Below are 14,624 nucleotides of genomic sequence, written 5' to 3'. Positions count from 1 at the left end.
GGAGTAGAGCTTGAATTAGCTCCAGAATTTAAATATCTTGGGGTCATTCTAGACCCAACATTATCCTTCAAGAGTTGCATAAATGTCCCAGGTACTTAAATTTAATAATCAAAATTTTAATCATATACATAATAATTTAAATATGAATGTCGCAAAAACGTATTTTTACTCAATGATCATCTCTCATATGGACTATTGTTTGACGTCCTGGTCACTTGCTTGTCCAACAACACTTAAAACTATTGAAAACATTTATAAAAGAAGTTTAAAACTACTTGACAAAAAATTGACTTCCCACCACCACTGTCATGTGTTAAAAAAACATAAATTACTGAACTTCAATAACTTAGTGAAACTTAAAAGAGTGTGTTTAATATATAAAGTCTTAAACTCCCTTGCTCCACGACCACTAAAGCAGCTCATTAGGCATAAAGAAAGCTCAGACAGGACCACTTGAGCTACAACCCAAGGAGACTAGTTTATACCCCACAGACGGACAGCATTTGGGCAGAATGTCCTTTCTGTCCAGGGTGGCCATCTGTGGAACAGTCTTCCTCAATCCATTAGAGAATGCTCAACATTCAACTTGTTTAAGGCACAGGTTAAAAACTGGTTATGGACAAATCAAGTGTGTGATCATGTATAAGTTGTATAGTTTTAATGTTTTATTTGGTAATGAAATGGTGTGTATGTGTGAGTTTGGTGATGGAGTTTTTATTATGAATGAATTATGAATTTTTTATGAATTATTATGTCTATTTTTTAATGTTTTATGGACAACAGATGAAAATTAGCCCTTGGCTATAATCTGGCATTTCTACATTCATGTAATTTATTTTACATTTATGTTCATTAACATGCACTGTCCTAAATAAATAAATTAAATTAAATTGAAAAAAATGCTTAAACTGAAACAGGCTGTTTTAAGCTTATCAAAAGTTTAGGACCACATGCCTTTAAAAGGCAAATATTTGCAAAAATGTGGATTCATTGTCACCTTCAGTCCAGTAGTCACCGTAGTGATGTTCTAATGGCAAAGGCAAAAATTGTTCCCTTTTTGAATGGGGTCGGGTTGTTGAACTGTATAAGCAGGGTCTCTCGCAGCTCACCATTGCTGCTGAGGTGGGACACAGTAAAACTGTCATTTGGAATTTCTTAAATGATCCTGAGGGTTATGGAACAAAAAAGTCAAGTGGAAGACCCCCAAAAATTTCACCAGCACTGAGATGTAGGATCCAATTGGCTGTCCTTCAAGACATTGGATGATCCTCGACCCAAATTAAGGCCGTTACTGGTGCCGACTGTTTAACCATCAGACGGCATTTGAGATTGAAGGGCTTCAAAAACAAAAATGTCTTCAAAGGCCTCGTCTCCTTGAACGCCACAGAACTGAACGTTTGGACTTTTCAAGAGAGCACCAACCATGGGACATTGAAAGGTCGAAGAAAGTTTTATTCTCTGATGAGGAAAAATTTAACCTAGATGGTTTCCAATGTTCCAGGCATGACAAGTAGATCCCACTTGAGATGTTTTATACGCACCACAGTGGAGGGGGCACCATAATTGTCAACAAGACAATGCTACAGTACACAATGCTCGCAGAACAAGGGACGTATATCATCATTACTAACATCACTTCTTTTGACCATCCTGCATGTTCCCTAATCTAAATCCAATTGAGAACCTTTGGGAACGGATGGAAAGGGAAGTTTACAAAAACGGACAAGGGGATTTTTGGGAGGTGTAGTCCTAAACTTTTGATCAGCTTTAAAACACCCTATATCGGTTTAAGCGTTGTTTTCAATAAATTGCATGCTCAAAGAAGTGTTTTGTCTCACTCCCATTTCTTCTTGTTACATGTTGAAGCTCTACTTGGAACCTTGTTAAGATCCAACCATGCAAAATATGATTTGTTTTTGCCATTTTGTCTTAAACTTTTGATTGGGATTGTATCTTTAAAGAAAATATTAACAAGAGAAGGAAAAGAAGGTGCCTAGTTAGAAATATACACTATTAATAAAACAAGTTTCAACAGGGCAAATAACAAAAGCCTGTACTTTGCACTTGCATTTACTGCAACAAAAACTTCTTAAAGTGTGTAAAAAAAAAAAAGAATGAAGAGAACAAAGTGAATATAGGCAAAACATAACACTATTCTCAAAAGGTAAACACACGTCCAAGACTATGAGCTGCCTTGGTGCAGGTGTTCGTTTTCGAGTGCTTTTTCTTCATGTAAGAGACACAAGAACACACTGATCTGCAATGTCTACAGTATCTAAAGGTTTTCTCACCTGAACAGACGACACCAGCATCCTGACCATGTCCACAGATGTTTGATCCAAATCCACTGTGTTGACAGTCTGTTAGAGAACTTTCATTTCCTGAACAGGTCACATTATTAAACCAAATCTGTCCAGTTCCTGCACCAAAGTGAGTTGAATGGGGAGCCTGTAGTGCCGACCCACAGTTTAACTCTCTGCAAACCACCTCAGCATCATTTAAGTCCCAGACATTATCACAGACTGTTCCCCAGCTGTTATTGTGGTAAATTTCAACTCTTCCAGAGCATTGAGTTGATCCAGACCCAGCTAATCTTATTGGACCTGTCGGGCACAATTTAACCTATATTTGAGTATGTTTTGGTAAGAAATAAACATTCCACAAATACCATGGGAACTGACCTGCAATATTTTTAATATCTAAAGGTTTCCTCACCTGAACAGATGACGCCAGCTTCTTGTTGATGTCCACAGTTGTGTGCTCCAAATCCACTGTGTTGACACTCATTTACAGAACTTTCATTTCCTGAACAGGTCACATTATCAAGCCAAATATGTCCAGTTCCTGCACCAAAGTGAGCTGAATGAGGAGCCTCTAGTGCTGTCCCACAATTTAACTGTCTGCAAACCACCTCAGCATCATTTAAGTCCCAGCCATCATCACAGACTGTTCCCCAGCTGTTATTGTGATAAATTTCAACTCTTCCAGAGCACCGAGTTGATCCAGCCAATCTGAGAGGCACACCTAAAAAGAAAAACAGAGAAAATTATCTTTGGTTAGTACATATAGTATGTTTAATGTTAACCACTTGTTTATAGATATATACACTGACAAAGTTAATATCAAAAGCTAAAACAGTTTCACTTTACAAACTGTTATTAGCAGTCAGTGCACCAGCACATCTCACATTCTGCAATTTCTGTTATCCTTATCAACCCGCTTCATCTCATTATTTCTTTGAGTGAACGAACTGCAGAAAGCTTGCATGCAGGCATATAAATTCAGAAATGGTGGAGTTCTCTGTCTACTACTTCCTCACTTCTATCAACACTGACTTACTTCTGCAGGTCTTTGTTGCAGTTTTGTTTGCTAATTATTATTCAAGTATTTGAGTTTGGAGTTACCACCAGTCTTGTTTTCAGTTCTGTTAGTTAAGTTTTGCTAATATTAACTGAGGGAAGAAGCCTGAATCTGATGGCCCATTGGTTTCTGTTCTTCTTCCTCTTCTTCTCTTGTTCAGCTGCAGCAGTGTCGTGTCATCTTATATTTTAGTATCCTTTGCACCGTAGATTTAGGAACTATAACATAAACTGACACTCCAAAAGACTGCCCCATAGACAAACTCCTCTCTGCCCCCTGGTACAGTCACCAATGGCAAACTGGTCCTGGGAGAGGGACCAGGCAAAAAGCGATTCAAAAGTCGCTATCTATATATAACTATATCAAAAGTTAATCTCTGTCTCTCTTCCACAGCATGTCTTTTATCCTGTCTTCCTTCTCTCACCCCAACCGGTCGCAGCAGATGGCCGCCCCTCCCTGAGCCTGGTTCTGCCGGAGGTTTCTTCCTGTTAAAAGGGAGTTTTTCCTTCCCACTGTCGCCAAAGTGCTTGCTCATAGGGGGTCATATGATTGTTGGGCTTTTCTCTGTATCTATGAAGCACCTTGAGGCGACATTTGTTGTGATTTGGCGCTATATAAATAAAATTGAATTGAATTGAATTGAATTGAATTGAAAAGACCCCTATGAGTAGAACATTGAGGGAATAGTTCACCCTGCCTGGGATATGGGCCGATCTTTCTGTAGGCCCACCACCTGCAGGATGTACTGCAGGGGTCGGGTGCAATGTGTGTCACACAGCACTGACGGACTGATCCCTGACTACAAAAACTACACCTCAATGCATGACTTGGGCTTTGAAACCTGTCAGGGGGCTGGGTCTGTGACCCAGCATTTTGAGTTTATTTTGTATTTTTGATTTCTAGGTTTTTATCATGATCAAGGTTTTGTTCTTTGTCTCTTATGTTTCGCAGTTAGTTTTTCCCAGTTTAGTTCTAGTTAGTTTTGCCTCAGTGTACATCTGCCTTTTGTTTTGTACCTTTTACCAGCCACAAATAAACGGCTCACCTTTTGTTAAATTATAGTTTCATTCTAACTGTCGGCATTTGGGTGCTCCTCCCTCTACATTGTCTGCCAGTGCAAACTGTGAGAGGAACCAGTTTCCTGGAGAAGGGCTGGACTCTGTCTCAGTCTGGAGTTGCCCTTGGTGAGAGGCAGCAGGCTGGAGTATCCTAGTATCCCCTCAGCTTGCTGCTTGTACGTTGGGGTTTCTCCCGGTGGACGAGAGGGTTTGTTCCCTTCACCTTCAGGTCAGACAACAGGTCCTGACTGTCATCTGTGCTTATGTGCCGAGCAACAGTACCCTGCCTTCTTGGAGTCCCTGGGTTTGGTGCTTGAGGGTGCTCCACCTGGGGACTTTGTTGTCCTACTGGGAGACTTCAGTGCTCATGTAAGCAATGACAGTGAGACCTGGGGGGGCGTGATTGAGAGGAATGGCCTCCTGGATCTGAACAAGAGCAGTGTTTTGTTATTGGACTTCTGTGCAAACCACAGTTCATTCATAATGAACACCATGTTCGAACATAAGGTCGTCCATAAGTGCACGTGGCACAAGGACACCCTAGGCCGCAGGTCAATGATCGACTTTATAATGGTATCACCAGACCTGTGTATGTTCCGGACAGTCGGGTAAAGAAAGGGGCTGAGCTGTCAACTGATCACCACCTGGTGGTGAGTTGGGTCAGGTGGCGGGGGAGGATGCTGGAAACCTAAACATATAGTCAGGGTGAGCTGGAAACACCTGACAGAGGCCCCGGTCCCCAAGATCTTCAACTCACACCTCCAGCAGAGCTTCAACAGCGTTCCAAGGGAGACTGGGGACATTAAGTCCGAATGGACCTTGTTCAGCACCTCCATTGCCAAAGCCGCTGCTCTGTGCCGCAAGGTGGTTGGTGCCCATCACGGTGGTAACCCCCTAACCAAATGGTGGACACCAGAGGTGAACAGAGCCATCAGGCTGAAGAAAGAGTCCTATCTGGCTTGGTTAGCCTGTGGGACTTTTGAAGCAGCTGATAGGAGCACTGCTGACTTCGACTGAGAACATTGTCAGGCGGTGGAAGGAATACTTCGAGGACTTCCTTAATCCCACTGACATGTCTTCCGCTGAGGAAGCAGTCTGTAGACGAGGGGGATGACTTGTCTTTTTCTGGGGGTGAGGTCGCTGAGGCAGTTAAACAATTCTTTGCAGGCAGGGCCCCTGGGGTGGATTCAGGTTCACCCTGAGTTCCTGAAGGCTCTGGATATTGTAGGGCTGTCTTGGTTGACATGCCTCTACAATTTTGCATGGAAATCCAGGGCGGTACCTCTGGATTGGCAGACGGGGGTGGTGTTTCCCATCTTTAAGAAGGGGAACCAGAGGGTGTGTTCCAACTATAGGGTGATGTCACTCCTCGGACTCCCTGAGAAAGTCTATGCAAGGAATGCTGGAAAGGAGAGTCAAACGTTAGTCAAACCTTGGCTACAGGAGAAACAATGCAGTTTTCGTCCTGGTCATGGAACTCTAGACCAGCTCTTTCTCCTCTCAAGGATACTTGAGAGTGCACGGTAGTTTGCCCAACCAGTCTACATGTGCTTTGTGGACATGGAGAAGGCATTCGACCGTGGAGTGTCCTGTGGGAGCTGATCAGCAGTACAGGGTGTCTGACCCATCTACTATTGGCCATTCAACTGTTGCAGGAGCGTGGTCCCCATAGCCAGCAATATGTCACTCTTGTTTCTGGGGCTGCCCTTTGTCACCAATTCTGTTCTTAATTGTTATGGACAGAATTTCTAGGTGTTGCCAAGTGGAGGAAGGTCTTCGCTTGGGTGGTCTCAGAATCTCATCTCTGTTTGGATGATGTGGTTCTGTTGGTTTCATCGGGTGATGGTCTCCAGTTGAATTAGAATGGTTTGCAGCCGAGTGTGAAGTGGTGGGAATGAGAATCAGCAACTCCAATCAGCAACTGGTCCTCAGCCAGACAAGGGTGGAGTCCCCACTCTGGGTCAGGGACAAGTTCCTTCCCCAGGTACAGGAGTTTAAGTATCTTGGGATCTTGTTCACAAGTGATGGGAGAGGAGAGTGGGAGATCAACAGACCGATTGGTGTTGCAGCTGCAGTGATGTGGATGCTGTACCGGTCCATCGTGGTTGAGTGTAAAAGGGAAGCTCTCAATTTACAGGTCGATCTACGCCCCTACCCTCACCTATGGTCACAAGTTGTGGGTAGTGACCGAAAGAACGAGATCGCGGACACAAGCGGAGGAAATGGACTTCCTCTGAAAGATGGCTGGTTTCTCCCTAAGAGATAGGGTGAGGAGTTTGGCCATTCGGAAGGGGCTCAGAGTACAGCCACTGCTCCTCCACATCAAAAGGAGCCAGTTGAGGTGGTTTGGGCATCTGACAAGGATGCCTCCTGGACGCCTCCAGGGTGAAGTGTCCCGGGCACGAGGCCCTGAGGACGACCCAGGACCCGCTGGAGGGATTATATCTCTCAGGCTAGAAGAGGGGGCCAGGGAAAGGGGGGGGGGGGGGGGGGTGGTTCTGGGCGTCTCTGCCTAGGCTATCCATATGCACGCTCTAGACTGCATGTTCCTCCTCTGACACACGAACTGAAATTAGCTGATTGCAGTGCAAGTGCAAGAACTGATAAGCGGGATCGATAGGCAGGCAGACTAACAATTCCAAGTTATTGGACTACTGGGAACCATTTTTTCAGAAGTGGTTCTCAAGTCAGTGGTTGCGATAATCACCATTCCTCTTACAACCCTGATAAGATAAGCAGAAGAGAAAAGATGGATGGACGGACTACAAGGACTAACCTGTTGACAGAGAGCATTTTAATCATGATATTAAAGGTTATATGTTGCAGCTATTTATAAATGTAACAGGGCCTGTTTTAGTTCTAACAGTCTGAGCTGGTTCAAGCTTTATTTGTGAAGAGCACATTTGTTAAGGTAACATGAATTTAAAAGAGTGGGCTACATGCAGTGATGCTCATATTAGCCATATTAGCAGTTTGAGTTGAGCACTTTATACTAGGCCTTGGGGGACATGAATATCTACGTTGGCTAAGCATTTGACCTTAACTTTCCTTGTTAGTGCCCAAGGTCAGAGATCATCTTGAGAAAAAATTTCAAGAAACCTTAATGAGAAATATATGTTATGAAAGGGCATGAAGAGAGCTGTACAATACACTCTTTTCTTTCAATATGTCACACTATGAACTCACAATGATGCCATGATGTTGCAGGAAAGTCACACACTGCGTGAATATAGCTTAAAATCTACACTTTGTACAGCTTAGAGAAGCCAAAGATTTCAGTCAGTTCTGCTCGAATCATATGGGTAAAGATAACAGAATACACAATTTTACTATGTAATACTTCAAGGTCATAGGTCAAAGGTCAGGGTCACAAGATTTATGAAAATGCTTTAGTTTCTTTAAATGTTAAATCAATATTGCCATTTAAGCACATTTTATGACTCCACAATGACACAAAAAGATGAATATACTACACCAGATTTACATATAAACAAGAAAAACAAGAAAATATCAGCATGTCGAATAAAAATAGGCTGACATTGACATTGTATTCTTGTCTTGAGTTTGATCTGATTTCTCTGACTTTTTATATGATTTAGGGATAAGCTCAAATAAAATAATTATTGTGGGTGATTTTGATATTCCTGTAGATACTGAAAGAGACAGCTTCAACATGGCATTTAATCTATTATCAGACTCAAGTGACCTCTCTCAAAATGTAAAAGATCCCATCCACCACTTTGATTACACTCTAGATTTGAAATATGGGATAGAAACTGAACTAACTGATCATCTGCAGAGGACTGTTTATTGGAAGAGTTTCAGTCAGGTTTCAGAGCTCATCACAGCACAGAAACAGCTTTGGTGAAGGTTACAAATGATCTTCTTATGGCCTCTGACAGTGGACTCATCTCTGTGCTTCTCCTGCTAGACTTAACTGCAGCATTCGATACTATTGACTATAATATTTAATATTTTATTATTTATTATAACAACTATAATTGTAGTTAATTATAGTTATTATATAACTATATAATGTTTCAGTAAACAGGTAAATACATATGAACCTAGCTAGGTCTATATGTATTTGGACATTAATGGCAGTTTTGTTCCTTTAGCCATTTACTGAAACATATTCCAATTATAGTTATGTAATGGACATGGACATAATGTGTAGACTCTCAGCTTTAATTTGAGGGTATCCACATTCAAATTGGATAAAGGTTTAGGACTTTCAGCTCCTTAGCATGTTCAACCCTCTTTTTAAAGGGACCAAAAGTAATTAGACAGTTCACTCAAAAGCTGATTCATGCATGGGCAGGGCAAGTTCTTCGTTATGCAATTATCAGTTAAGCAGATAAAAGGCCTTGAGTGAGTGGGTGATAAGGTGTCTGGGAAAGGATCTCAAAACTGGATTATAGATGGCAGACAGTTGGTGTCGTAAGCCAACTGCTCTGTTCAAAGATGTGGTCATCCACAGTAGACCTAGATGGCTTCTTTCACTCCTCTTTCAAAGCGCCTGTTTTCTCTGTCAAAAATGTGGGCATTGGCATCCTCGAAAGAGTGACCTTTGTCCTTCAGATGCAGGTGTACATTTGAGTCTTGTCCTATTGAGGTAGCACTTCTGGCTCTTGGACAGATGAAATCAAGATTAACCTCTACCAGAATGATGACAAGAAAAAAGTATGGAGAAGCCATAGAACAGCTCATGATCCAAAGCATACCACATCATCTGTAAAACATAATGTGATGGCTTGGGCGTGCATGCTTGCCAGTGACACTGGGACCTTAGTGTTTATTGATAACACAGGACAGAATCAGCCGAATGAATTCTGAGGTGTTCAGAGACATACAGTCTGCTCAAATCCAGCTAAATGTAGTCAAATTGATTGGTTAGCATATCATAATACAATGACAAAACATACAGCCAAAGCAACCCAGGAGTTTATTAAAGGAAAAAAGTGGAATATTCTAATATTCTATACTAAACTTCAGACAGAAAGGCCCACAAACAAACAGCAACTGAAAGCCTGGCAGTAAAGGCCTAGCAGAGCATTAAAAAGGAGGAAACCCAGCATTATAATCCACGAGTTCAAGACTCCAGACTGTCATTGCCAGTAAAGGTTTTTCAATCGAATATAAGAAATGTTATTTTCAGTTATTAAATTTTTCCAATTACTTTTGAGCTCCTGAAATGATGGGATTGTGTTAAAAATGCTTTAGTTCTTTACATTTTTATGCAATTTTTTAGTTCAACCCACTGAATTAAAGCGGAAAAATGTCAATGCATGTGACTCTTCTCTTTCTTGAAACAGTGCAGTTACTGTTTTGCTCAATTTACATCCTCATACTGAATTTCAGTATAAAAGACACAGATGAGTGGATAATAAAGCTTCAAAAATAAATGAGTTATGTTTGCAGCATTTGACATTCAGATGATCCAAAATGTATCTTACCTGAACAGATGATACCGGCATCCTCACCATGTACACAGTCGTGTATTCCAAATCCACTGTGTTGACACTCAGTTAGAGAACTTTCACTTCCTGAACAGACAACATCATCAAGCCATATCTGTCCAGTTCCTGCACCAAAGTAGGCTGATTGAGGAGCCTCCAGTGCCGACCCACAGTTTAACCGTCTACAAACCACTTTAGCATCATTTAAGCCCCAACCATCATCACAGACTGTTCCCCAGCTGTTATTGTGATAAACTTCAACTCTTCCAGAGCACTGAGTAGATCCAGATCCAGCTAACCTGATTGAATCTATCAGTCAGACATTTAACTTTATTTTAATATTTTCCTTATATAAAAAAAAAATTAAAAAAACATTCATCGATTACACACATGAACATACTGACCTGCAACATCTTCAGTATCTAAAGGTTTTCTCACCTGAACAGACAACACCAGCGTCCTCATGATGTTCACAGTTGTGTATTCCAAATCCACTGTGTTGACATTCAGTTAGAGAACTTTCACTTCCTGAACAGACCACGTCATCAAGCCAAATTTGTCCAGTTCCTTGACCAAAGTAAGCAATCTGGGGAGTCTGTAGTGCTGACCCACATTTTAACTGTCTGCAAACCACTTTAGCATCATTTAAGTCCCAGCCATCATCACAGACTGTTCCCCAGCTTTTACCGTAATAAACTTCAACTCTGCCAGAGCATCGAGTTGATCCAGACCCAACTAATCTGATGGGCATACCTGAAAACAATACACAGAGAAGATATGTGTGGATAGAAAAGTATTTTTAACGTTCATTACTAGTTGCTTTGAATAATACAGTGAAAATGTGCAACAACATTTCACGCCAAAAAAGACCTTGCAGTCAAAACTGCACAAGATTTCCTCAAGGATTACCTAGAGTTAAAATTTTATCCTGAATTTGAAATTCATCCAACTCTTAAATTTTAATTATGATTTTGTGAGGATTCCCAGAACACCCAGGAAGCTGAACCATAAGACTTTGTCATAATTAGTGGACAAAGGTAGTCTCATTCAAACGATTTCCTGGTATACCGATTACACTGATGCACACATCAGAGCTAGAAAGAATTAGAAGAAAGCTCGTTGGTAGGACTGATCGGAGGTAAATTTCATTTCAAAGACTACCCAACAGAAGCCTTTATAAAAGTGTGGTTTTGTGCAAACTGTGCAAAAAGGAGTTTGGATAGCACTGAAGCACTGTAACCTTACGGTACCATCTCATCATGCTCTGTAGATATATTACCTCCCTCTGTCCTGTCTGGGTCTATCACCAGCATTGGTCCCACATTACTATCCATCATTAATAGTTCACTGAGGCAAGGCTGTGTTCCGTCCTATTTTAAACATGCTGAGGTAACTCCTCTATTAAAAAAACAGAATCTTGATCCTAGCTCAACTAGTAATTATCGACCTATTTCAAAATTGCCATTTTTAAGTAAATTACTAGAAAAAATTGATGAAAATCAGTTCAGGTCTCTATTATGTAAATTACACATTTTTGACCCTTTTCAGTCTGGCTTTCAAAAGCAGCACTCTACAGAGACTGCTCTCTTAAAGGTCTATAATGATCTATTTATGGCATCTGATGCAGGGAATTGTTCTGTGATCATTTTGCTTGATCTTAGCACAACCTTTGACACCATTGACCACAAAATCCTACTTAACATGCTTAAGGTTTTGGCTGGTATATCTGGCTCTGCCCTAGACTGGTTTTCTTCCTATTTATCAGATAGGAGCTTTTCTGTTAAGACTGACAGGTTCACCTCTGACATTGCTGCCCTGACCTGTGGGGTTCCACAGGGTTCAATTTTAGGTCCATTATTATTTTCTTTTTATATGCTTCCTTTAGCTGGTATCATTCAATCTTTTAGCGACCTGCCTTATCATTTTTATGCTGATGACATTCAGCTGCATATGTCTTTTAAGCCTCATCAGCTGGATAGGCTGTTCACCCTAGTCCAGTGTCCAGCCGGCGAGAGCAGCAGACTCCCGGCTTCATCGTTTTCAGACCCCCGCTCTTTCACTACTCAGGTTAAACATGAGTCACTCGGATAACTTAAAAATGTAATTGCTTGCCTTTTTTCGGTGTTTTATTTGTTCCGGAGTAAATCGGTTTGGCTGAGATCAAAGTTATTAGATTATTAGATTAAATAAAACTTGAGATGGTCGAGAATTTACGCCAGTGTCCTGTTATATTTTAGATAGCAAGGAGCAGACAGCCAAGTTTATTAAACTCCACCGAGACAGCGGTGATGCAAATCTGAAGGCTAAACCGTCCCATTTCACAGCCTCGCACTTCCAGGCTTCTCAGTCTTTGAAGGACCCGGCCCACGTAGACCGCGAAGGCTGGGTCCTCCGAAGGATGCAGCCGACGTTTTGGGACACAGCAATGGAAAGGGTTTAAAAAGAGGGGATTATGTTTTTGACCGGTTGCCTGTCTACCAGAGGTCTGCTGTAGAGTTGTCATGGTGATGACTAGACCTCGCGTTTTGGGGGTATACTGTGCCTTTAAGAGCCGCTGTAAGCTAGAGCACGCATGCACTCAAGTTTGTGTCACACACTGAGCGCTGTGAGCGGTAGCACTGGAGAGTTAGAGACTGCAAAAGATTCTGTGGCTAGCTACACAAGAGGTAAATGTGCTAAAAAGTGTAGCATACTGCAAAATATTGTCACCAGTGTTGTAGTAGACTGTAATTAGCTAAGTTTCTTTAGCGAGGACTCCATGTTTGTGACCATTTCTGTAGAGTTCTTAACGCGCGACAGGTGTATGTTTAATGGTCACATGCTGTGAGAGGGACTGAAGAGCGGGTTGGCGTGAGTAGTGATAGTGTCCTAACAGATTTCAAAGTTGTTAAGTTTATACTGTTATTCACTTTGCATAACTCTGTATGTTTCTGTTTGATTCAGAGGGGAGATCACTTGCTGTGTGATTCCTGCGTGTGTACTTGTCCTAGCACAGTAGCTGTGTGGAGAAACCGAAGTGAGTTCATGATGTTCTCCCATAGAAATGTATGTTTAAAAGTACGGAGCCCCGCAAGGGACATGGGAGAAAAAAATTTTTAAGACGGACTTTTGCGAGATCTCGCAAAACTAACTCGGGATCTCGCAAAACAAACTCGGGATCTCGCAAAACTTTTGCGAGATCTCGCAAAAGTTTTAGCCACAGTTTTAGCTCGAAGTTTTAGCTCGAAGCTAACGGGAGGTCGAGACCTACTACAGTCGGGAGGAACACCGCTTTCCCGGCACATCGTGCCTCGACCTCCTGGTCGGCTTCGAGCCAGCGTCCGAAGAATGCGGCTAAAACGTTTGCGAGATCTCGCAAAAGTTTTGCGAGATCCCGAAATGTTTTGCGAGATCTCGCAAAAGTTTTGCGAGATCCCGAGTTGGTTTTGCGAGATCCCGAGTTAGTTTTGCGGGATCTCGCGAAACTTTTGCGAGATCTCGCAAAAGTCTGTCTTAATTTTTTTTTTCTCCCATGTCCCCTGCGGGGCTCCGTATAAAAGAGAGTTTACAGTGTACTTTATTGCCAGTTGAACTGCGAAATTGTGGGATGTAAACAATGTGTTTATTTGTTTTGTTTTCTCTTTTTTTTGTATTTGTTTCTTGACAGGTCACTACTGTTGTCTATACTGTTTGAATTTAACGTGTACATATGATAGTTACTGTTGTCTCAGACCATGAAAGACAGTTTTAGGCTGAGCCAGTGGAATAGTTAAATTTTGCCATATCACTCAAAACTACAGAATTAAAACTGTGCTCCTCTGAGTACAGTCGGAGAATAAAAAAGCCCACAAAAGAGTATTTCCTGTGTCCTGTCTCATTCCCCATGACCGGGCCACATAGTTTGGTGTCAGAAGTGGGATTCTCAGTTTAGTTTTGAGTTTCAGTATAGAGAGACACAGTGAGTGGGGCTTAGAGCAAGAAGCGGGGTACACCCTGAACAGGTTGCCAGTCTGTCGCAGGGCTAACACACAGAGACAGACAACCATTTGCGCTCACATTCACTCCACATTCATACCTATGGGCAATTTGGAATAATCAATTAACCTATCCCCACAAACTGCATGTCTTTGGACGGTGGGAGGAAGCTGGAGTACCCGGATGGAACCAACGCAAACACAGGGAGAACATGCAAACTCCACACAGAAAGACCCTAGACTGATGGTGGAATTGAACTCAGGACCTACTTGCTGTGCGCCAACAGTGCTAACCACCGTGCCACCGTGCTGCCAAACAGCTTTATGACAGTGAAAAGTAAGCAAAATTAGATGTATTACAGACAGCCCTGCTAATATGGAGGAACTACACCAGGAGCAAACAAGACTGGGGTAACAGAAAGAGTCACTCATACAGGATGTTTCCACATGGTGGAATTCAACGCTGGATGTGGTTTCTCATCTACTAAAGAATCAAGAGGCTTATTTTGCTGCTTTAGGCAAACAAAATCACAAGCTGGTTATTTTAACTAGTGATGTGCGATACCACTGATTTCCTTTTCGATCCGATACCAAGTAATATTCAGGGTGGTATCGACGATACTGATCTGATACCGATACTTTGTACAAAAACGAATTTTACTTATTGTATCTCAAATTATAGCATCATAATGATTACAGGACATCAGATTACTTGTTCTTATCACTTAATAATGCAGAGTTCATCACATAGAAATAAAATAACTGAAGTTGTGCACTATTTGAACACCTTGCCT

The 14,624-nt window shown here is 41.7% G+C and overlaps 1 protein-coding gene and 1 pseudogene across 1 annotated transcript in view; both read right to left on the bottom strand.

Annotated features, from left to right (window-relative positions):
- The window catches only part of LOC146522455 (scavenger receptor cysteine-rich domain-containing protein DMBT1-like), a 52,420-nt gene extending 47,123 nt beyond the window's left edge, over positions 1–5,297 (bottom strand). Inside the window, 3 exon segments of the mRNA XM_085154142.1 lie at positions 2,292–2,603; positions 2,716–3,028; positions 5,178–5,297. Of these exon segments, the coding sequence (XP_085010268.1) occupies positions 2,292–2,603; positions 2,716–3,028; positions 5,178–5,297 (745 nt within the window).
- A 4,132-nt stretch (positions 5,298–9,429) lies between these two features.
- LOC146522454 (scavenger receptor cysteine-rich domain-containing group B protein pseudogene) lies at positions 9,430–10,943 on the bottom strand (annotated as a pseudogene).
- Between the last annotated feature and the right edge of the window lie 3,681 nt (positions 10,944–14,624).

The sequence above is a fragment of the Neolamprologus multifasciatus genome, chromosome 3 (assembly GCF_963576455.1).
Source record: "Neolamprologus multifasciatus chromosome 3, fNeoMul1.2, whole genome shotgun sequence".
NCBI lineage: Eukaryota > Metazoa > Chordata > Actinopteri > Cichliformes > Cichlidae > Neolamprologus > Neolamprologus multifasciatus.
The sequence above is the reverse complement of the archived record's forward strand: the minus strand, read 5'-3'. Positions and strand labels throughout refer to the sequence as shown.